The sequence below is a fragment of the Strongylocentrotus purpuratus genome, unplaced genomic scaffold (genome assembly GCF_000002235.5).
Source record: "Strongylocentrotus purpuratus isolate Spur 01 unplaced genomic scaffold, Spur_5.0 spur5_contig_826, whole genome shotgun sequence".
NCBI lineage: Eukaryota > Metazoa > Echinodermata > Echinoidea > Camarodonta > Strongylocentrotidae > Strongylocentrotus > Strongylocentrotus purpuratus.
The window spans coordinates 107,074-131,893 of NW_022145531.1; the positions used below are offsets into that span (position 1 = coordinate 107,074).

The following is a 24,820-nucleotide window of genomic DNA, read 5'->3' on the forward strand; positions in this document are numbered from 1 at the left end:
TGTCATTTCAGCACATTTGTAAATCACCGGTATCGAAATAAACCATGTTTGAATTTTATTGGGGGAGCACCCCACCCCCCCCCCCCATCCGTACGCCAGTGCATCTCCCCTCGATTTACATCTTGTTGGGGGGGGGGGGGGGAATCGCATCTGATCTCCCCTACCTTAATTCTTTCTCTTTGTTTTCTTTCCCTTTCCCTTCCCTTCCTTTTCTCTTTTGGGTTTGATGGGGGGGGGGGGGGGGGTTGGTAGGCACTGCCTGGCGGCCCCCGATCCACAAGTTTTTGGCGGGATTAATCGCACTGCTCATCTCCCCTTCACCCTTTTCTCTTCTTCCTCCTTTTGTTCATTTTTAGCGCTCCTTGTTCCATCTCTCTTTCTTCTCTTTTTTTTGGCGGGGTTGTGAGAGGCAAGGGCGTTTTAGCTTCTCCCCCTGATCCACAACTTGTTGGCGAGGAAATTGCAACTGATATCCCAGTTCTTTTCTTTTCTTCTTCCTCTTTTTCCTTTTTTCTTTCACTTTCCTTTTTTCTTTCATTTTCATTTCTTTTCATTTCATTTATTTCATTCTCTATAAAAAAAAAAAAAACGCATTAAAACATACAAACATGGTATACAGATAAAAGATCGATTACCAAAAAATACAATTTAAGGGAAGGAGCAAACCAAATGTTATGGGAGTGTGGGGTTAACAAAAAGGGTAATTAGCCTTATGAACGTCAACCCCTTCAAAAGTATAACTGTATTGTTGAGAAAAGAAAAGCAGAGAGAATCTAAACACCAATACAAAAGAAGAAAAAAAAGAAGAAAAAAAGACATAATTGAAGAACCTATCCTTCCTTCTCTCTTATTCTTTGATGGGGGGGGGGAGGCAAGGCCCTGCCAGCCCCCCTATCTCCTTCTTTAATTTCCCCCTTTATTTTCTTCTTCCTTTTCTTTCTTTCCCTCGATCATAATTCTCTCCTCTTTCCCTTTCCCTTTCCCTTCTTTTCCTTCTCGCTCTTTTTTTTTTTTTTTTGCCGGGGGGGGGGGGGGGGGGGCCGGGGGATGGGATGGCCTGCTCGCCGCCCTCCCCCCCCCCCCCCCCATGGATCCGCGCCTGGGTTAGGTTTAGGGTTAGGGTTAGGTTTTGGGTCAAGTTTAGGGTTAGAGTTAGAGTGAGGGTTATGGTAAAATTACCAAAAAATGACCCGTTTGTGCAGCAGGGCCGAGTTGTCCCCGGATCCGTGCTTGTTTTAGTTTTAGTTTTAGTCTTAATTTCAGACATAAATCGGAGGGATATAGTCTTTACAGCTCGATTTGAAAGTCAATAAAACAAAACTAAATATCTAGAATGAAAAATTCCTGAAATTTAAAAAAAAATATTGCAAAATAGCATTCATCCCCGCTAGAGGTCTATATTTGAAAGAGAAATCATGATTATTTTATATCTTAATCTTGTAATGTGATCGACAAAGAGACTAGTCAAGTTCTGAAAACTGAACGGTATAACTGTCAAGTCAGCTCGGCGGTGATACGCGCCAAATTTCGAACCACGTTAACGGCTTTTGCTGCGAGTATACGCTTCATATGACTTGCACGTGCAGTACATATTCCATCTCACCATAAAGCTATACCTCGATCTCCATTTCATCTTGCATATTGTTCGAACTAAAGACAATTGAGCGTGAAGCATGTCATCCTCTGAGTCTGAGTCTGAAGAGGTTAACAAGTTTGCATATGCATATGTAAAATTTTATGATGACAACGTGAAGTGCACTGTAAAAACTGCGGACATCAAGAAGTTTCAGTCACGCTACCACAAACCGGGGAATCTGTACATGGTGAAGTGGACGCCGAAGGCTAAGCCGAAGGCTCAGGCAAAGGACGGCGAGGCGAGGGGGTGACAGCGGCGGCTGTGCCTAGTACTACTAAAGAGGAAAGAGCTACAGCAGGGTATTACAGGGCCCAGATTCTGCTACTAGCTGGTGAGTAAAATAGACCTAGATCTAGTCTAGATCTATGCACGTTTATACTGTTATCTGTTGTTATGTTTGTTATTACTATCTGCGTTTCATTCTTTTTTAGAATATTATTTTACGCCTTTCACTTTTTTTTTGGCTGTAGCAAACTAAGTAAGTTAGCATGCTGTATTAGGGACTTTTCGATTTGTACGTTCATATAAGTGGACTGCGACTTATGCGGTCATTTTTAAGCAGGGTTGGCGAGGCACGCTGACTGTAGTGTTGACTGTATTCTGTAATTGTTCGTTACCTTTTCGATTTACGACGCTCGCTTAGTGAGTGCGAAACTCGATCGAATAGCTAAAGATAGTCTATAACACCAAATTTGGTGCATGGCACTGTTCTCAAAAATTATGCTGCAACAGATGAGCGTTGGATAAATATAACGTTTTCATTTTATGAATTATTCTGCTGTTATTGAGCGCGAAATTCGATCGAAAAGCTAAAGATTCAACACACCAAATTCAGTGCATGGGACTGATCTCAAAAATTATGCTGCAACAGATTGGCGATGCACAAATAAAATGTGTTCATTTCATGAATTATTCTGCAACAATTTTGATTTAAGGGAAATTACAGACACAAAAATATGTTAATTTAAGAGAATTCACGCTTCCACCACTCTCCGGTTCTAGAATTGGGTCAATTGGGTCCATTTTGTGACTTCAATGTGATGTTTCGTGCCTACAAAAGATTGCTTACTATAATACTAACATGTATCGTCACAGTTTGCGAACGACGGCAAAACAAGGGCGAACGCGTTCAAGAATTCTGACACAACCCGTCAAAATCTACTTAACGACCTATAGAAAGCCATTTATGTAACTTCGGCAGACTCACAGTGCCGACGATCTCCGACCTGAGCGGAGGAAGGATACAAGAGAGAGAGCTACGAACGATGAGCTCGTCGATGCGCATGTGCACTGCTTCAAAAGTGACCGCATACGTCGCAGTCCACTAGTGAACGTGCAAATCGAAAAGTCCCTATTGTGTGCACGGGGTTCGCGCATTCACTTTCCAGGACTAGAGAGTAAAAAAAACTCTTTTAATATACAAAGATCTAAATAATAGTGTCTACTAGCTCCCACTCCCATGAACATTGATGAGGAAGCTTGAATCTGATTGCTTTGACTTCTGAAAAAAATTGTTGGTTTAGACTAATTTCTGCCGAGATCTATCTAGATCTAGTCTAAACATGGTAAACTTTTTAGACGGTGTAAATTAATTATTCAAATTTATGCTAGTGAATTCAAAATCAGTGGCATGCACGTGTACGGACATGAGTCAACTTCCGTTTGTTTTGTTATTCTAGTTTAGTGGTGCGCGCTAATTGGTTCTAACCTAAGTTAATTATTATTATTTCATGGATGGTGGGTGGATTATACATTTGCAGTTGAGTTTGATTGTGTGATAGTCGCTACTGATAGGGTTTGGTTGAGTTTCTTTTAAAGAATGGCATACATTGTAGATCATTCTGTAATTTCTCTTTTACTGCAGACTCGGAAGCAGAAATTAAACGCCGTCTAGAGCACGGGAGAAGGCTCCAGGTGCCAAAAATCCTTGATTCTTCGGTGGAGGAGACCGACGAAGAGGGGGGCAAACCGGGCAATCACACAAACATTGCCAATGTGCCGGCGGCAGCAGCTCTGCAGAAGAAAATCAGAGTAAGTTCTTATGCAATACTTTCTTGTGTCCTCATGACCTTTCTCTGCATATAATGTGGAAACAGATGCTTGTATGCCGGATACGTTTCATGAAAGAATAAAACAAATCTTTCTGTTGGAGCCTGCTTGTACGTCAGAGGTGTGTAGGTAGTAAAGAAAGAATGTGACCAAAATTAAGTCTATTTTTTATTTTAAAAAAACAAAAAATCTTTGGGGGGGGGGGGGGGGAGGGGGAATTTCCAATCAAGACTTTTGGTACCAGTAGACCCTCTATACCTTACTTCCGAGCACACAAGGAAAAAAGTTGTTTTTTATGATCGACTATTTTTCTATCTTTTGGTATCGATACAGGCTGCACAAACAACGGGTAAAAGAACCGCGCTCGATGCCATCCTTAAGCAAAAGATGGAGGCAAAAAAGCGAAAAATTTGCTACTGCTACTTGCCCACGACCATCACTACCTCCACCACAACCACCGAAACCACAAGAACCACATGATGCAGCAGTAGAAAGCAGCCTGGTACAAGTGGTAGCAAGTCTCAGGGCTGAAAAGGCCATTCTGAAAAAGAAGCTACATGAATCAGAAGCCCGCAACAGGAGGCTTCAGGGGGAGCTCCTTGATAAGATTCCAACGCGTGAGTGTATTTGAAATTTTGAATTACATTATAGTACATGTACGTATAATATCATTGGTAGGTAGCATATAAGAGTAAGACCCTCGTACTTTGCTGTTTTATGCCTACATGTGCAGGCTGTATAAAGTTTTGAACATTTCAGAATATTTGTTGCAATAAAAAGTAATCATAATGTTCACCTCAAAATGGAGTTTTGTCTATCAATACACTAAAAATGACATATTATTCTTGAGGAAAATTATATGCATTTTAATAAAAAAATGTACATGAAGAAAAATAGTAAATTTTTAAGACCAACAAGTTTCCAGCAGGACTATTGTGAATTCATATTGACCCTTGTTTGCAGCTATTTTGATTCTGCTTTTCTCAAAATTCTTCTTAAATACTCTTCATACCTGCTTTCTCTTTCTCTTTTTAAGTCACCAAAGAGATTGCCTCTTTGGTTAACAGGTTCCCTCGCCCCCCTGTGCCTGTGTCAGCAGCTGCTCGACAGCTCTCGAGGCCTCCAGCCACGCCCTCTCCCAATAGAGAACAGGAAGACAAAGGTATGCAAAGTAGTCATGATTATTAACATCTCAGTCTGATTAAATATCTGTTCTTGCTAGCCATACCGTGCAAGTTTATTATGCAATTTTTTGGCCCAACTTGTCGTGCGACTTCACATGCAATTCCTGAATTCTAATCATGTCAGTTGAGTGACAATATTTGGAATCCAGTCTGCATAGCGTACGTTTGACAACTAACAGTCATTATATTCCCACTTAAAGACATTTTCAAGCCCCTCTTTTCTTAGGGAAGTTGTAAATCAGTATTATCTTTCAAATGCCGTTGGAATTAAATCTTTTCATTTTTTTGCCTGCAAATGGGACATAGTACCTTTAAGTCCAGGCCAGAGAATGGTATCATTTTATTTGAAATCTTAATAATTTTATGTTTCTCCTACTAATTCTTCCAGCATGTAATCCAACCTTCATAAAATTTAGTATTAGGTAATCTATTTTTGATGTTTCAACCCATTTTTTTAATTTTTTTTTATTGTAGAGGGTATTTTACAAGTCTTTAATCATCGGATTTCGAATTTGAACAGTCATGTTTTTCTTTATCCATTGACCTGTAATCCCTGTAAAAGCTTGTTCAAATACCTCCTTAATTTTTGTATATTGTGGCAAAGTAATTAAACCTCTAGATTTGGGTGCATTAACATGTCAACCCTCAATCAAATAAAAGTGCGCTTTGCCAACATTAACGCAAAAAAATCATTGTTATGTTATGCTCACTTTGTAAGAATTTCACTGGTTATGTTATGCTCACTTTGTAAGAATTTCACTGGTCCACACCTTTTTTCCCGACAGGAGGCCAAAAATTTGCGTCCTGCATCTGTTTTTTTTTGCTTGCCACCTCATAGCCTGTTGATTTGTTGATAAATCAACATGAGAGCCTTTGAGCAACGGTCTGATGATTATACGATCGCTTATGCAAGTCGAATAATTTCCTTCTGCAAAGACAAAATGTTGCCCCTTGTCTTTTATTTATTTGTTTCAGTTCTCTCGTAAGTTAAGTTCCCCTCAGCTAATGATTTTACTTTTAAATTCAAAAGAGATTCTATTTAGAAAGAATGGTCCGTTTATGATTTCCTTCATATGAACTAAAAAAGAATTACCCCTTTGACATACTGCTTTTTATCACCCCCCCCCCCCCCTTCCAGATACCCCTCGCACCTTCACCCAAACCCTACTAGCTGGATCAGCATCTAACATGTGCAAGTTGACTCCGTTGAACGCGGCTCCCAGGACTCAAAACAGCGCAGCACACCCAAGTGGCCAATCATCACCCTCGCTGAACGCAGCTCCCAGGACTAAAAACAGCGCAGCACACCCAAGTGGCCAATCATCACCCTCGCTGAACGCAGCACCGAGGACTCAAAACAGCGCAGCACACCCAAGTGGCCAATCATCACCCTCGCTGAACGCAGCTCCCAGGACTCAAAACAGCGCAGCACACCCAAGTGGCCAATCATCACCCTCTGCAACAGTACGTTAACTCATTTATCGGTACATCAATTACAAACTTCGAATTATTTGGGCTCAAATTTGCATCGGGATGTCTAGCTATAGTCGGCTCTTTATGAAATGGGTTAGGAAAATCAGAGACTACTCTGCAGTTGGCAGTCAAAGTTTTCTCTATGTCTTGTTGGTTTATAGAAATGGGCCCATTGTGCATTAAAGGCCAAGTCCACTCCAAAAATAATTTGCTTTTAAGAGATGCAGAGAAACAGAGCAATTTTTCTTTAGTCAAATCAGATAACTAATAAGGAAGTTAAGTTAAGGAGTGCATAAATCTGAATATTTAAAGGAAATATAAATAAAGATTAGAAAAACATGCATTATCCTTTATACACATCCTGATCGATCGATGTACTTTTTTGGGGGGGGGGGGAGGAGGGCTAAATGACCACCAGTACATAGAAACAGTCCTTTAAAAGCCCAGTTGAAAGAGACAGCAATGGTAAGATGGCAAACTCACAATTGTGTAGCCACTGGTTCACAAATTTCACTTATTTTTTTTACATGTATGAACAGGCAATATGACCTACATGTACAGTACAATGTAGAAAGAAATCATTGGGTCTACAATTCTATTTTTTATTTAATTTTTTGCAGTGAAAAATACTGCACATTCCATGGAAAACACTGTTTTCCACCAAAAATACATTTGTTTTAAACTTCAAAATACTGTTTATAGAAGGTTGACATCCCCGTATTCACCAATGAAATTCATATATAATTTGAGGAAGGTAAATTCTAGATTTTGTCTTTCTTACCTATTTTTAGATCACACTTGGTCATGGAGTGGAGGTCCATCGCTCCATGATGGACCTTATAAAAAGGCAGCAAAAACACAGCCTTTTTATCAAGGACCTTGCTGTGGCCATTTTTGGCCGCGCAACGCTTGCTACAAGCTCGGTGGATGGGAAAAAGAGTCCTCGGCATGCGAAGCTGCAGGACCATGTAGCGAAGCCAGCCCTCGATCCTCTGAAGCTGGATGTGCTCAAAGGTATATATATTTTCAAAGCATTGTGTTGATCCTAATCCAACTTGTCTTTTTTCATATGTTACGCATGTTTCTACACCCCTTCCCCAAGGATGGAATAGGGTTAAACAAATTGATAATTCCCAGTCTTGTCGTTTGGATGAAGTGCACTTAGTTTGTTTACATAAAAAGGGAAATTCATAGATCTCTCATACAAAGTAAAGAAGATACTGTAGAATGTTGATGTAAAGAAACTGATATAGTTTTAGCTACATGATATATATATACTCGCTCAATATTACATTTATTTTAATTTGTATTTTCTTGTTTTTGTAACCCTGATATATAACAATTTGAATAGAATGAACAAAATGTAAATTCTTGAGTTATTGTTCTACCATTTGAGTTATTTGTGTTTACGTTATTTGTATAATTTGCAGGATGCTTCACTGAGCGACTTCAGGACACTAACTTATCAGAAGATGAGAAGCGCGAGGAGCTCAAAAAAATAAAACGCTACCTCGCTGAAAAGATCCAGGATTTGTGTAGGGTCCGGTGAAAAAGTAATCATAAGTAATATATTTGTATCATGCGATAAAGCTCCACTGTCCTACTTGTAGCTACTTGCTCCTTCTATATAGAAAACTTCCCCAAACGGTGCCTGTTGGTCCCCCATGATCCTCCAGTTAGTTGAGAGCTGAGTTAATGAGATAGCCACCTATCATTGACCTTGCTGTGTGGTCTAATCCCTTCTGGCCCGGTAGTATTGACGGTCTTTAAAGCAAGACAACTTTAAGTGTTTTCTTTTTTATTTTGTTTACATAGCAACTGCAATTATAGTACTTGCTCAGCAATGTCTTTTAACAGTCATCTCAGTTCTCAGTGTGTCAATCTGTGGCTGTCACGAGAAGCACCTACACACCTTGACATATATTTATTGGTGCTGTTACATTTTTGACCTTATTCTTTTGTCTTTTTGGGGGTAGAAGAATAATGGTATTTATTTTTTTCATTGTTTATAGGGACTCGATCCTATACATTTACAAGATTTATTCTCATATATTACAAATCAGTAAGCTATGCCAAAAGATTTTAATAAGCGATGCCAAAAATTTGTTATAACATAAGCTATTGCAATTATAGTACTTGCTCAGCAATGTCTTTCAACAGCCATCTCAGTTCTCAGTGTGTCAATCTGTGGCTGTCACGAGAAGCACCTACACACCTTGACATATATTTATTGGTGCTGTAACATTTGTGACTTGATTTTTTTGTACAAGAATAATGATATGAACTTTTGCCATTGTTTGTAAGGGCTACTCCTTTACGTTTAAAAGATTGTATTGACAGAGATTACAAATGAAGGCTATACCAAATTTTTCACATATACGATCAGTTTTAAATCATAGTACAAGTACTTGACCTGCCTCAATCTGTGACTGCCAAGAGAAATACCTCCACACCTCGCCATATATTTATTGTTGATGTAACACATGTGTCTTTACTTTTTTTTTGTGTGTAGAATAATGATATTAACTTTTGCTGTTTGTAAGGGCTCACTCCTTTATGTTTAAAAGATTTTTAGTGACGGAGATTACCTCTACACCTCGCCATATATGTATTGTTGATGTAATACATGTGACTTTACTTCTTTTTTGTGTGTAGAATAATGATATTAAATTTTGCTGTTTGTAAGGGCTCACTCCTTTACGTTCAAAAGATTTTAGTGACTGAGATTATCTCTACACCTTGCCATATATTTATTGTTGATGTAACACATGTAACTTTACTTTTTTTTTGTGTGTAGAAAAATGATACAAACTTTTGCCATATATGTAAGGGCTCACTCCTTTACGTTTAAAAGATTTTAGTGACGGAAATTACCTCCACACCTTGCCATATATTTATTGTTGATGTAACACATGTGACTTTACTTCTTTTTTGTGTGTAGAATAATGATATTAACTTTTGCTGTTCGTAAGGGCTCACTCCTTTACATTCAAAAGATTTTAGTGACGGAGTTTATCTCTACACTTTGCCATATATTTATTGGTGCTGTAACATTTGTGACTTTACGTTTTTTTGTAGTAGAAAAATGATACAAATTTTTGCCATATATGTAAGGGCTCACTCCTTTACGTTTAAACGATTTAAGTGACAGAGATTACCTCCACACCTTGCCATATATTTATCGGTGCTGTAACATTTGTGACTTGATGTTGTTGTTTTTTTGTAGAAGAATATTGATATTAACCAACGTGGGGTTGAAAGTGTAAAGTTAGTTTTAGAAGGAAATGACAAGTACATGAACAAAATTCAGATGAACTTCCAAAAGTATTCAATGATCTTTTTTGTTACATGATTACATCCTTAGATTTGAAAGTGCAAATTGTTTTAATATGTTATTAGATGAACAAACAAACAAACCATATGTTCAATGTAGTATTACCATTACAGCTACATGTACGTATATTACCTGACAACTATATGAACATTTATCCTTCCATGCATGGTGATTGTTGAATAAAGTTCAAAATACATGTAGAAAAATATTTGCTGAATCTATTTTTGTAATTGTTATTGATGTTATATATGTGTGACGTTTTACTGCTAAGAGACTAATTCTTTTGGGCGTATGTTGGTTTCAATGGGGACCAATTGCCAGTTGGTTTCAATGGGGACCAATTGCCAGTTGGTTTCAATGGGGACCAATTGCCAGCTGGTTTCAATGGGGACCAATTGCCAGTTGGTTTCAATGGGGACCAATTGCCAGCTGGTCTCAATGGGGACCAATTGCCAGCTGGTCTCAATGGGGACCAATTGACAGTTGGTTTCAATGGGGACCAATTGACAATAGGTTTCAATGGGGACCAATTGCCAGTTGGTTTCAATGGGGACCAATTGCCAGTTGGTTTCAATGGGGACCAATTGCCAGCTGGTCTCAATGGGGACCAATTGCCAGTTGGTTTCAATGGGGACCAATTGACAGTAGGTTTCAATGGGGACCAATTGCCAGTAGGTTTCAATGGGGACCCATTGTTTCACTTTCCATTTACTCCAAATTGGCCAATGGGTTTCAATGGGGATTCAATGGGGACATTCAATGGGGATTCAATTGGTTTTTCGTCTTGGGCCGGCCGAAAACTTACAAAAGTGAAGCCTCACCTATGGAAAACTGACACAAGTGAAGCCTCACCTATGTAAAACTGACAAAAGTGAAGCATCACCTATGCAAATAATTCAAAGGGTGAAGCCTGGACTAACACATTTGCTGATAAGAGTGATGCTTTGCCTTTGTTTTTTGTAAAGCACATGAAGTGATGGTGAAACCCTGAGGTTACAAATAATTGGCTCAGGTGAAGAAAGGTGATGACCTGAGGAGGGTGGGTCCAGGCCACAGAGTGACCCTTGCATAAGGTCTTGTCAAAAGTCATTAGTGCCTGAACAAGGATTCAAACCCGTAGCATGTGGTTTACAGTCCGGAGACTTATCCACTGGACCACAACAACTCTCCAAATTACAACTCACTCCCCCCTTCCCCCTCCATTCACGTCACTTGGTGGCTCCCTTTCATATACAGTGAAACCTGTCTATAAAGACCAGCCAAGGGAGACAAGAAAAGTGGTCTTTATAGGCAGGTGGGTTTTTGGTAAAGGTGCTTATAGTACATGATGCAAGGAGAAACCATTTTCAAGGCAAACACAAAATGTGGTCTTTGTAGACAGGTAGTCACTAAAGCAGGTTTGACTGTAGCATATATTCTTTGACATTATACAAAAAAATGAAAGCACCCTGATGATTGGACAACATGGAAGAAAATGTTCACATGATGATTTCTCTTGGTTTAATGTATACAATTACATGTACAACCAACTCCATTCACGTCACTTGGTAACTCCCTTGCATGTGGTACAGGGCTAAGCTTACCTGATAGGGGGTAGTGGCGGTCCTCCAGCGGGCGAAGTTTGTTGGGGCGTGGCCCTTCTGCCAGACGTGGTAGCGGAAGGTGAAGAGGGTCCCCATATCCAGCATGTGCAGGAGGTCCGCCTTGGACTTAGGGAAGTTGAGACGATAGCGTAACGTCTCAAATGCGGGAACTATTAGAGCCTGCAGGTATGAACATTTTGAAGATTGCATCAAATTAAAGCCCGTCTGTACTAATTTGACCAGGAGGGATTAGACCACCCAGCGTGGTCACTGACAGGTGGTTATCTCATCATCTCAGCTCTCAATTAACATAAGGAACTAGGCCTATAAGGAACAGAGGATCACGGGGTACCAACAGGCACCCCTTAGGCATTGTTTTCTATAAAGAGGGAGCAAGTAGCTACAAGTAGTACATTGGGGCTTTAAGATTTCAATGTACCTGATAATACTAAATAAACTGTCCTTGAATTGTTTCAACTTATTGTGTCACTTCTATTAAGACTAACATCAATTGTTCACATACTACAAGTTTATCATTTCTATTTCTATTTTTGAGGGGATGTTGTTTCTTACATTATGAAATATTTGAACTATTACATTAAACTGTCAAAATGATACATTGTAATTTGGACATAAAACGATCGCGTAATACTGTGTAACGAACTTACAAATTAGAGACACTATTTTGCAACATACATTTTTGGCAGACTACATGACGTTCTATAGTCTGTCCAATTTGTCTCCTTTTCTCCACAACAATAAACAGACTGATTTTTTGAAAGGTCAGCATGTTAGTACCTTGTCAGACGTAGCCTTTAAACAAGGCCACATGCCTGATAGACGCCGAGCGACTAAAAAGAGACTAATCGCGAAAACCTGAATGAACGCCAGTGCAAATTGTCCAGACCTGTGGCCTTTATCAATCTGGTTTGGATTTCTTATGTTAACCCTTGTTTCCGACTGGAACTCGCTTCAGAAAACGTAGTGTCCAATCAGCGAACGTATCCTCGCACGACGTCAGCATATAGTATCCATCACACACACACACACAGTAAACTCTACGTAGTGCGAACATGGACCTACATGCCTACTATACGTACGTGCTAAGACCACTGACCTCTACATGGAACGAATCACGAACGAAGCCAACTGGGAGATCGCCGTTCTGATTGGTCAATAAATCCAAAGTAGGCGTATTGGCATGCTAATATGTATCTATGAATAATTCATGCGGAGCAGTGAAACCCACTTTCCAAAAGGCCTCGTGACATTCGTCACTCAGTCGCGCGTTCACCCGGGGTATCTAGACTCATCTCAGCCGCTTAGCCGGAGTCACAAGGCCTTGTCAAAAGGCTATGTCATACGTGGCCATGCCCAGCATTTGGTCACTTTTCTAAGATAGTCATACAGCTCATACATGGGTAGAAAGTCTATATTGCTCGGGAACATGTCAGGTCAGGGAGAGGGAAAAGCAAATTAAAAAGACCTTTGAATAGGAGGATTGGGCGGGAGCAATCATCTTCTTTGCAAAGTTCCTTTTCCCTTGTAACTTTTTCTTTCTCTCTTTTTTTCTTTCTCTCTCTTTCTCTCTCTTTTCCTCCATTTCCCCTTCCTATTTTCTACCATGAGTTTGAAGGGGGTGGTAAGTGATACCCCTTGACCTCCTTTAGCTACACCACAGATACAACCCTTACCTTGTTAGATGTGGCCATGTCCAGCATTCCGATCGCTTTCCTAAGATAGTCATACAGTCCATACATGGGTAGAAAGTCTATATCACTGAGGAACATGTATGGCGTCTTCACTTGACTCATTGCTGTATTACGCAGGTAATTCACTGGGTAAAATTGCTGTGAAAGAACAGAGAAATTAAATTAGTCTATTTTCTAGTCATGCAGTTCATAAGGACTAATCTTTAAAAAGCAGTTGTCCCTAATAAGCATTTTTTGGGATTAACATAACTGAGAAGACTTTAGTAATTGGATATGATATAGGTAAGTTAGATAATTGCTTGGTAAACATTTTGATTGATTTTGCTGAATAAAAAGAACTATGTTAAACAGTTGAAAACAAAAAGCAAAAAGAATGGTACATCTCTTTTAACTGATTTGAAGTGATTGATGTCACATTTAAATTCTAAAACAAAAGCAAAGGTTAGTGAAAAAACGGTAAAAGCTTTAACCGATATGCTTAGATAATGTTTTAATTGTATATGTATATATGTTATTGTGAGCAATGTAGATATGTGAAATAAAGTTCCCTGAAAGGAAAGGAAAGCAAAACTAGATGGAATTCGACTGCGCGCAGTCGAAAATGATGCCTCCGTCATAGAGCAATTTTACAAACCGAAATGGAAGAAATTTTTCAAATTCAAGTTCAATTGTAATCCATTAACATGTTCTCAGAATATCGTGATTACAAGCAATTTCTCATAAACATATATGACCCTTTGATCTTTGACCTCATGACCCTAAAATCTACTCAGTTCATTGGCTCTGCAAGATTTCCTGAGTTAAATAGTAATCCATCTGTCAGTTCTAATGAGAATGCGTCCACAAGCTATTTTTGCATACATAATGAGCCCATGACCTTTGATCTTATGAACCATTCATTGGCTCTGCAAGATACATAAATGATCTAAGTTTGGCAGGAATCCATCAATCTGTTCTAATGATAATACGATCACAAGCTATTTTTGCATACATAATGAGCCACATGACCTTGACCTTTACCTCATGACCCCAAAATCTAATCAGTTCATCAGCTCTGCAAGTAACATACATGACCAAAGTTTGGCAGGAATCCATCAATCGGTTGTTCAGATAACGCGATCACGAGCTGTTTTTGCATACATAATGTGCGCTGTGACCTTTGACCTCGTGACCCCAAAATCTAATCAGTTCATTGGCTTTGCAAGATACATACATGACCAAAGTTTGGCAGGAATCCATCAATCGGTTCTTCAGATAACGCGATCACAAGCTGTTTTTGCATACATAATGAGCCCTGTGACCTTTGACCTTTGACCTCGTGACCCCAAAATCTAATCAGTTCATCAGCTCTGCAAGATACATACATGACCAAAGTTTGGCAGGAATCCATCAATCGGTTGTTCAGATAACGCGATCACAAGCTGTTTTTGCATACATAATGAGCCCTGTGACCTTTGACCTATGACCTACGTGCTCCAAAATGTAATCAGATTGTTTTCCTATAGTGATACACACTATCACTAAGTTTGAAGTTTAAATCTCCAGTGGTTCTTGAGATATCATGATAACAATCTCAATGTATGGAATTTCATAAGTTGACCTCTGTGACCCTTGACCTTTGACATACGTGCTCCAAAATCTAATCAGATCGTCTTCCTATGGTGATACATACTATCCTTAAGTTTTAAGTTTAAATCTCAAATGGTTCTTGAGATATCGCGCTAACAAACTCAATACAAGGAATTTCATAAGTTGACCTCTGTGACCTGTGACCTTTGACCTACGTACTCCAAAATCTAATCAGATCGTCTTCCTATGGTGATAAATACTTTTCCTGAGTCTTAAGTTTAAATCTTAAATGGTTCTTGAGATATTGTGATAACGGTCAAACGGGACGGACGGACGGACGTACGGACGGACGGACGTACGGACGGACGTACGGACGTACGGACGGACAACCCGAAAACATGATGCCTCCGGCACCACCTTCGGTGGCGGAGGCATAAAAATACTTACCCCATCTTTATAAACAACATGATATCCAATGTTTTTTCTCGCCATCAGGGTTTCTGAGCTGAGGGCGTAGCGGATAAACTGCTGGGCCTCTGCATCTGACATGTACAGAGCTAAACTTATGGGACCTAGAGTAGAGAAGACGATATGAAGATGAGAAATTATTATAAAATATTGATGTATATTACAATCAATTGATCAGCTGAGAGCGCACATGTGACTAAATATTTATATCTCCTAATGCACAAATAATGATAATAATAATGCTAAATATATTAGCTAAATATATATTTTGTGCGCTGCTGCAGCACTTCATTAGGTGATAAAATCTGATGTAAGCAAGCATGTTTTATACTCTACGGGCAGATCTAACGGTCAATTAATTCGATCAATAATTGGAACAATAACGGACAAGGCCTATTGGTCGACGCATATGGGTGCTCAACCAATCATCAGGTCGCTGCCTCGGCTCGCCTGCTGGGTGGGAACAATAGCGTGCTCGACCAATGCAGGGCCACTGGGTAAATGGGTAGCGGTAAGAACAGGTTCCCTGAATGCTGTGAGCACTGAAAACGGTAGCCTAGCAGAGCCGGGTAATATGGGAGCGCCTTGAGCACCCTGCGCGGTGGATATGTGGTCTATAAAAATACCCAATATTATTATGATAATTATTATACACCTGTGATATGTTTTTTGTTTCCCTTGAAAATGGTTTCTCATTCAAACATGTACTAAAGGACCTGTACATAAAGACCACCTGTCTCAAGAGACCACTTTCCCTGTCTCCATTGGGTGGTCTTTATAGACAGGTTTCGATCAGCCATGCACAAAGAAGACGAAAGACCTGATGCATGGCTGATCTTCAACGAAACGGAGTTAAGTCTTTTGTCAACTCTGTTTGTTGCAACGGCAGGTAGCCAGTGAAAACGAACTTGTTTGATCAAATTATGGAAATGCAAGCATTACTTTAAACAAACAGAACTCTGTTTTTCCTGATTGAGGTGTCACATGAAAGAGCAGAAATTGAACTTTCTAGAAATGTGATTTTCTCCTTGAAATTCAGATACCGCCCGCCAAATGACTTTTTGGTTTCCTCTCTTCAAATTGCTTTTAATCACTCATGCATGAAATATGCATCATATGAGTTGCATCAAATGAAAGAGGAGGATCTATGCTTTCCAAATATGTGTCATTTATTAATTATAAATGTTATTAAGTTATGATAGAATATTGATAGTTCTCGGTTTCGTTTTTTCTGGGACGCACTGTATATATATACAGATTTACACATGACTGCTACAAGTTTTGAATGATGACCTATGACCTATGATCCATGAACTTTGACCTTACCTTCCCAGTGTTTACATATGGCTTCCAGCATCTGCAGTCTGTCCATAGAGAGCTGGGCAACCAACGTCACATCAGTGTCCAAGAATTTCTGCATTGGATAAACCAGAAAAATGTCCATAAACATCAAATTAGGAGCATATCTGGAATACACCAATACATACAATGTGGCTTTGTATTAGAAAGGAATTGACTTTCAGAAAGTGCACACAAAAGTAACATTTCACAGCATGAAAATTAAGAATTCAGAAATTCTGGTTTTACAGGTTAAGGTTTATATGTCCACACACTATCAAAGGGCATTGCTACGCATGCAGCGAGAGATATTTCAGTTCATTTACTTCAGTTCAATTCATTTGGATTTATACTTACAGGTAGCTGGTAGTCTAGATAGTAAAGATGTGTTCTGTGCATTAAAAGCTGCTCTCTTCTAAATTCATAACACTGATCGTCTTCATCGAGACTGCTTAACTGTGATAACAAAAGAAAAAAAAACATGTTATTTATTTATTCATGGTAGCAGCTAATGGCTGAATTGTTAACATTTTACAAGCAAGTTTTAAAAATATTGCGCGATCTGTTGTCAGTTCGTTGTCGGTTCGTTGTCGGTTCGTTGTCAGTTTGTTGTCAGTTTGTTGTCAGTTTGTTGTCAGTTTGATATCAGTTTGTTGTCAGTTTGAAATCAGTTTTTTGTCAGTTTGTTGTCAGTTTGTTGACAGTTTGTTGTCGGTTCATTGTCAGTTTGTTGACAGTTCGTTGTCAGTTTGAAATCAGTTTGTTGTCAGTTTGTTGTCAGTTTGTTATCAGTTTGTTGTTAGTTTGTTGTCAGTTTGTTGCCAGTTTGTTGTCAGTTTGTTGTCAGTTTGTAGTCAGTTTGTTGTCCGTTTGTTATCATTTTGTTGTCAGTTTGTTATTAGTTTGTTGTCAGTTTGTTGTCAGTTTGAAATCAGTTTGTTGTCAGTTTGTTGTCAGTTTGTTGTCAGTTTGTTGTTAGTTTGTTGTTAGTTTGTTATCAGTTTGTTGTCAGTTTGTTGTCAGTGTTGTCAGTTTGTTGTCATTTTTTTGTCAGTTTGTTTTCCGCTTTAGGTCAGTCTTGATGGTGTGACTGAGGAATAATCGTGCTCCAAAAACTAAACATACCTTTTCATGAAGAGTATTATTAGCTTTGCCGTCTGTGCAGCCGAAGAGCTCTCTGCGGAGGAGGTTGCCGTCATACTCGAGGAAGGTCAGGTAAAGGTTGCGGAAGAACTCCACGTGCTTGTTCTTGACCCTCAGCTTTTTGGGGGAGTTCCAATGGATCGCCTTCAGGTCAGTGACCTCCTTATAACACAGCTGAGCACAAGAAAGGTCAAATGTCAAAGTTCAAAGTTTAAATAAGAATTTTAGAGAAGAATGAAATAAGGAAATAAAGTGTAAAGAGATCTTGTGATATATGTGCAGACAGGCTTGGCCAATGTCAGAATCAGGGATAACAGTTATCTTTCATGGAAGGATTTTATTTTTTCTTCATTTTAGGGCTTTTTCTTAAGCCTCTGTTTCTGAGAGCAATTCTGGTCTATATTTCACAAAATGAGGCCTTGGTAACATCTGACAGTGTTTCCACATCTCTTTTGTATCTCTTGATTTCACATCACATAACATTCTAATTTTTCAACAGTCATCCAAGGGCCAAATGTCCCCAAAAATGGGCAAATGGCTCGGTGGAAGAGCAGTGGTTTCTTTATGAACGGGAGGTCCCGGGTTCGAAACTAAGCCAAAGGCCTTTGGTAAGGCATCACACCTCATTATCAAGTCCTTTAGAGAGGACTTAAAGCCATCGGTCCCCTGGTTGTTTACTTACAAGCATTCATATACATGCTTTTTAAGTAGTCAGGCAAAACAAACATCATCAAACATCATACCCTAACAAATATAGCAGCTTTCACAGTAGATATAGACAGATAAGAAAAAAGTAACGCTTACCTCACTCCTGGTGTTATCACTGAGCTGCACATTCCAAGCACAGGGAAGGGTATAGACCAGGTAAGGATGCTGCTTGATCACTGCATTGATAATGTCCTAAACAAGCAGATAATAATATAAAATGTTCACGTTAATCAGATTTATTCCAATATTCTTCAATTCAGTTTAAAATCTGAATTCGCTATGTGTATAGTGGTAATTAATTTTATTTATATATATATATATATATATGCATGAAGACAGCTAAACGATGCAGTTTAAGGAAGCGAAACAAGCCATAACCAATACGAAAATCAATATTACAAATCATTATTATTTTAACTTTTCACAATATCGTTCTCCTACCTGATCAGCTAGTGCTAATGAGGAAAGACTCATCAATTCCTTCTCTGCCGTCAACAGCCACATCTGCATCCATTACCCCCCTCTCCTCCCCCTTCTGTCACGATGAAATACTTCAAAACTTTCTCTCCTGCTTCCCAATCTACTAATGCTGTAGAGAACTAACTCAATGACTCCTACTCCCCATCCTTCACCCCCCCCCCCCCCCGCCCTCCCCCAATGAAATCTTCAAAATCCCCATGTAATCCTACCTGATCTGCTAGTGCTGTAGAGAACTAACTCAATGACTCCTACTCCCCATCCTTCACCCCCCCCCCCTCCCTCCCCCAATGAAATCTTCAAAATCCCCATGTAATCCTACCTGATCTGCTAGTGCTGTTGAGAACTGACTCATCAATTCCTTCTCGGCCGTCAACAGCCACATCTGCATCCACTTGAGGTCACGCAGCTTCTGAAGGTCAAGCAAGATGACCCCCGTGTTGAACCCTCGACCCTGAAACAGACAAGAGTGAAGTGAGAGGTCATCTTAAAACAGTTTGTGAGATAAGCTTACCAATGTAGGCCTATTCTTACTTCAGAGGGGAACTAGAATCTCTAGGATTTAGCTTAACAATATAGGCCAGATTTGGTGCTTCTTTGAAAGAATACCTACGAATACAATGTTGATTCTCTACTAGGGCTTGGACTACTGTCTTCTTACTAATGCAGGCCAGAGCTTTAGTTTCTTCCCCATAGTTCCTAGAACCAACTGCTCTGGTTTTCTACCAGGGCTAGGTCTAGGGTCTTAGGACCTAGATCCTATACTTCTCTACGAGGGTACCTACAAATATTCTGTTCTGAAGTTAGGGCTAGGACTAAGGTTTTGCTTACCAATGCAGGCCAGGGCTTGTGTTTCTTCCAGAGAGTCCCAAGGTACCAATCACTCTGGTTCTCTACCAGGGCCAGAGTCTGCTTACTAGTCATTCTCTGGAACAGACCCCAGAGCTCAGCGATGTCACTGGCAAAGGTGATGTCTGTGTCTAGGACTATCGTCTAGGGAAAAGGAAAATAAGCAAATAATTACCGACTCCTCTGCAGATGTGACAAACTATCGTCGCAGAGGTGATCTCAGGGCTACTATGTTCCTGAAGGTAAGGGAAGATAGTATAGCCCCCCTGAGAGCCAGCAGTTCTTGCAAGGAGAGTCCTAAATAACTTGTTTGTTGCTGTTCAGACAATGTTATACATGGAAATATGAACATGTATCCAAAATATATCTCTGCACTAAACAAAAAATAACCACTCAGGTAACAAAGCATTTCCATAATACGCATGATATAAAACAACAGTATTTTTCCTTTTTAGAACACCATGTATCAATGTTTATATGTACCCTTTCCTTATACCAGAGAAATCTGGCCACTTGGCAAAGAAAGAGACTAGATATCTAAGATACATGTATATCTCATTATCATTATTCTAATGTCATACCTTTTTTTATATTTGAACAACAGAAATTTTCTTTTTTTTTTAGAACACAATGCATCTACATTTATGTGTACCTTTATATCAAAGAAATCTGACTACCTGCCAAAGAAAGAGACTAGATATCTAAGATAAATATCATTATCTTTATTCTGATGTCATATTTTCCAATTTCTATACACCTTTTCCATACAATAAAAGTTTTTTTTTTAAACACAGTGTATCAATGTTTATATGTACCCTTTCCTTATATCAGAGAAATCTGGCTACCTGAAAAAGAAAGAGACCAGATATATCTCCTATGTCATACCTTTTCCATATTTGATGGTAAAATTTCAATAAGAAGCAACTTCATTAACCCATACAGCCCTGAGTAGTGCTTGTTAGGGATCCACTCTACGTGACTCTGTAATGTAAAAACAAAACATAACAAAATATAACTAACAGAGAAATAGAGGATGGTTGGTTAGTTTGTTTTACCTGACTGCTAAGAAAGCATGTGTTTGCTTGTAAGTAAGCAACAAGGGGGCGGACGGCTTTAAGTTTTCTCTGAGGGACTTGGTAATGAGAATTAATGCCTTTCCAAAGCCTTTTCAAGCCTTATTATCTGTATAGTAATTATAATCTCTTGTAATTAACTCCTTTTCAGGTATTTTGATCAAGAATTCTATGGAATGCACATTGTAGGAACATAAATAAAAAAATCCTAATGCAGTACATCGTGCCATTCACGAATAAAAATGTTTTAATTGTAACCTAAAAAATTATGGTGCTGGGTGAATCGTACAAGAGTGTTTCTCTTGATTATAGTACAAACAGAGCAAAGTTCTCTCAGTAATTGATCAATTTCTGTCACATTATGTACTGACCCCCCCCCCCCCCTCCCCCTGACTGCTGTCCATTGAATAATCAACTCTCCCTTTCCCCTCCCCTCCACCATCAGACCTTCATCAAAAGAGGCCGAAATTTCTTAATCCTGCTAATGCAAATAAAAATCTTACCTTATAATTTTCTGCGAGGTAGAAGCTCACTTTGACTAAAGTGGTGTAAGGGGGGAAAAGGGAAAAATTAGGAGAAAAATAATAACAATATAAACTGTAGTTTCCTTTATACAATTGGTTTTTCTGTTCATTCTTGCTTTTAATTTTAATAACTGCAAATCATGAAACTATGGAACATCCTGCTCAAAGCCATTTAAAGATGTTGCAGTACTAATGATCACTGTTTTAAAGATAAAGTTGAGTTCTGGTCATGCAATAGCATTGTGGAAGAAACTGTGTGGAATGGATCAGAAAAGGTTGATCATCTAGCATATAAGTATTGGTGTGTACTGCAAGGTTCTGGAATCATCAAAATGATAAGAAATTGGGCCAAGTCTTCGTAAAGTTACAAGCACTGTACACAGAAAGATGTATATGGGGCTACACAACCATGTGGCATAAAAATCTGCCCCGATTTGTTTTTACATGCCATATTTAGAATATGAAAGCATTTGAAGAGCCATGCTTTTCAGGGAACATATTTTATCTGATGTTCTTCCACACTTGCATAATAACAATTATAATGCCCATAAATTATTTATCACCTCTTCCCAGAACTCAGCCTTCTCTTTAAAGGTTGGTCAAAATAATTAAGCGTTCTCTTTCTTTGTATACTAGTTTGGCAGAATGTCATCGTAGAAATGTCCCCTGAAAAGTGGTTCCTCATAAAGTGCCCTCATATTCAGAATAGGTAAAGCAACAGATAAAGGTTGTCTACCGGTATATATATTTATTGATTTTATTTATGCATGTTCACAATTTCACAATTCATTGGAGTTAACATCATATGAAAAAGAATATAATATAACAAATCATTTTCAATTTTACAATCCATTTGAATTGAACTCACATGAAAAAAATAATATAACAATGTGTTATCAAAGACAATTTGCAACTATTATACAGTTTGAAGAATGAACACACAGAGATGATGAAACATAAGCATAGAGCTTGAATCGTTACAACACCCTTCAAATATATAATACCGGTATATGACAAATAAAATTCCTAAAGGGTTGTGAACTATTTACACAATTTACAAAGAACAAATTGATTCATTTGGACCACACATTCATGTAGTCCCGTTCATGTAACATGTTCATTTAGCAACAAAAACAACAACAACAAAAGTGGGCGTGGCCTACCTCCAGGTACATCCCACGTCTTGAAGAGAGTGGAGAGGATCAGCTGGCCCATCTCGTCGGATATGAAGTGAAAGTGAAGAGGGTTCTTCCGGTAGAAGAGGATTGATTTGATGAGGATGATGACATCACGACTAGCATTATGACCGGCACAAACAATCGATACGTGAATCCTCTGTTATGATTATAAAGAAAAGGGAACAAAAATTGAGAAAAAACAGTGAAGTTGACCTGCTATGTATGTTGCCAATTGAGGGATTCTGATGCAAAGTCTTAATATAAAGTTTAATCCTCTGTCATGATCATAAATTGAAGGTAAAGTGCATTATTCAAGGAGAAGAGGAAAGATTTGACGAGGATGATGACACCACGACTAGCATTATGACCAGCACAAACAATCGAAACGTGAATCCTCTGTTATGAGAAAAAGGAACAAAAAGTAAGCAGTGTCATTGAGGGACTTGATATGTTGCCAATTTAACGATTCTAATGTTGATCTTTATTATTGATTTGAATCCCATCATTATAATTAATTCAATATGTTGCCAATTTAAGGATTCTAATGTTCACTATATTATAGATTTGAATCCCATCATGATAATAGACCAGTTTACGGTTGTGTGCGCCATTTTAAACAAAGCCAATGACCTAGAGGTCATGTATTTATGCGTAAATTAAGATTGCGCCCATGCAAATTATGATGATATCACAGCCTACGCACTGCGTTGTGCGCGCTCATCATCATTTGCATGGGTGCAATCTTAATTTACGCATAAATACCACTGACCTCAGGTCATTGGCTTTTTTTCAAAGCCAATAACCCGGGGCCAGCCTGTCTGCGCATGCGCACTGATGTAACCGTAAACTGGTGTATTAATTCAAAGTGAAGCGGGTTGGCCCATCTGATGCTGGTACATATCATACTACAGTCAAACCTGTCTATAAGACCACCAAAGGGAGACAAGAAAAGCGGTCTTTCTAGGCAGGTGGTCTTCATGTACAGGTTCCTTTAGTACATGTTTCATGAGAAACCAACTCGAAAGGAAACAAAAAATTTGGTCTTTGTAGACAGGTGGTCGCTAATCCAGGTTTGACTGTATTATAAAATTCACAAAACTGTGAACTATTAAAGCCCCACTGCACTACTTATAGCTACTTGTGCCCTCTATATAACAAACATTGCCCAATAGGTGGCAATTGGTCCCCCATGATCCTCTATTTCTTATCATTTCATGTTAATTGAGAGCTGATTTGATGAGATAACCACCTGTCCATTGACCTTGCAGGGTGGTCTAATACCTCCTGTAAACTAGTACAGATGGGCTTTAAACCTACCTCACACTTCGGGATTGGGTCTGCATTGACGCAATTGACAGGCAGAGATCGGTTCATCTCTAGAGGGCCAGAGTCGCCTGAAACATTGTTATTCTCGACCAAGACCTGCTGGTACGTCTCATACGTCTGCTGCAGTTGACTCTGGGAAATACTGGGGTAAAAAGAAGGAAAAATTAAATCTAAAAAATGCAAATCCTAATTGCAAGGGTATGGTTGGTCCACATAGGGGTTTAACATGAAACAGAGAAACGTGCAGATTTGAAACTGACAAGTTTGAAAACAAGTAACCGGTTGAAGTTCATTCTCTTCCAATTATTTCTGCAATATTGGTCATTAAAATTTGTTAGAAAAACTAAAATATGGCTCTGATTGCACACACAAAATATCAAAGACTCCCAGAGATTCCAGAAATCCACCAACCAGCAAAAATCCAATATTTGATCCAATTACTCTTTTTCTTAAAGATAAAGACCAGTTATGGTCATGCGATTGCATTGTGAAAGAAACATTGTGGAATCGATCAGAAAAGGTCGATCATCTAGCATATAAGTATTGGTATGTACTGCAAGGTTCTGGAATCATCAAAATGAAAAGAAATTTGGCCCAGTCTTGGTAAAGTTACAAGCACTGTACACAGAAAGATGTATATGGGACTACGCACACGTGCGCGACATGTGCGTCATATCAATCAGGTTCAAATAGATATAATAATTTACCAAATATATCAATTAGTAGGCGGTTTCTCGGCAAAATTTGTATGATCACGTATTAATCCAAACATGTTCTTTCACATGATTGGTAATAAGAGCTTTCATTACATTTTTTAAGAGGGGGGCGTTTCCAAAACTGATCTTTACCTTTAAGCACACAATTATTATCAGGCATGCAATAATTTTAAACAAGTGTTTCATTGGGGTGTGGGCAAACATGTATGAAGGTTTTGTGAATCGCTGCCCATGCTTTCACAGCACTAGGGTCAAAATAACCAACCAACCAGCATAAATACAATGTTTGTTGAAATAGCTATTCTTCTCTATCTTGAGTCACTATACAGTGCATCCCAGAAAAAATGAAACCAAGAACTATCGATGCTTTATTTCAACTTAATCACAATGATAATTGATAAATGACACATATTTGGAAAGCTTAGATCCTCCTCTTTAAACAAACCTAACTCTTTTATTCCTAGCTCATTTTTACTGACT

General features: G+C 38.8%; 2 protein-coding genes across 4 annotated transcripts in view; one reads left to right on the forward strand and one right to left on the reverse strand.

The window, feature by feature from the left end:
• The window catches only part of LOC585173 (LARGE xylosyl- and glucuronyltransferase 1), a 51,357-nt gene that overhangs the window by 19,786 nt on the left and 6,751 nt on the right, over positions 1-24,820 (reverse strand). For both annotated transcript variants that reach the window (XM_030982639.1, XM_030982640.1), the window contains 13 exons: positions 23,616-23,766; positions 22,284-22,455; positions 21,100-21,134; positions 20,409-20,504; positions 19,506-19,667; positions 18,997-19,128; positions 18,294-18,389; positions 17,472-17,663; positions 16,704-16,802; positions 16,335-16,422; positions 14,988-15,112; positions 12,954-13,109; positions 11,260-11,439 (listed from right to left, as the gene is read on the reverse strand). In XM_030982639.1, coding sequence (XP_030838499.1) covers positions 11,260-11,439; positions 12,954-13,109; positions 14,988-15,112; positions 16,335-16,422; positions 16,704-16,802; positions 17,472-17,663; positions 18,294-18,389; positions 18,997-19,128; positions 19,506-19,667; positions 20,409-20,504; positions 21,100-21,134; positions 22,284-22,455; positions 23,616-23,766 — 1,684 coding nt within the window. The remainder of the gene's footprint in view (positions 1-11,259; positions 11,440-12,953; positions 13,110-14,987; positions 15,113-16,334; positions 16,423-16,703; positions 16,803-17,471; positions 17,664-18,293; positions 18,390-18,996; positions 19,129-19,505; positions 19,668-20,408; positions 20,505-21,099; positions 21,135-22,283; positions 22,456-23,615; positions 23,767-24,820) is intronic.
• LOC100893064 lies at positions 1,498-8,008 on the forward strand. Of its 2 annotated transcripts, XM_003727271.3 has the most exons (7): positions 1,498-1,967; positions 3,501-3,667; positions 4,019-4,302; positions 4,722-4,847; positions 6,008-6,333; positions 7,134-7,356; positions 7,773-8,008. In XM_003727271.3, the coding sequence occupies exons 2-7, from the start codon at positions 3,630-3,632 to the stop codon at positions 7,889-7,891; spliced, it is 1,116 nt and encodes a 371-aa protein (XP_003727319.2). In that variant the 5' UTR covers positions 1,498-1,967; positions 3,501-3,629; the 3' UTR covers positions 7,892-8,008. The 2 variants fall into 2 exon arrangements, with proteins under 2 accessions (XP_003727319.2, XP_030838503.1); XM_030982643.1 differs by lacking the exon at positions 1,498-1,967 and having other exon boundaries at positions 3,155-3,667.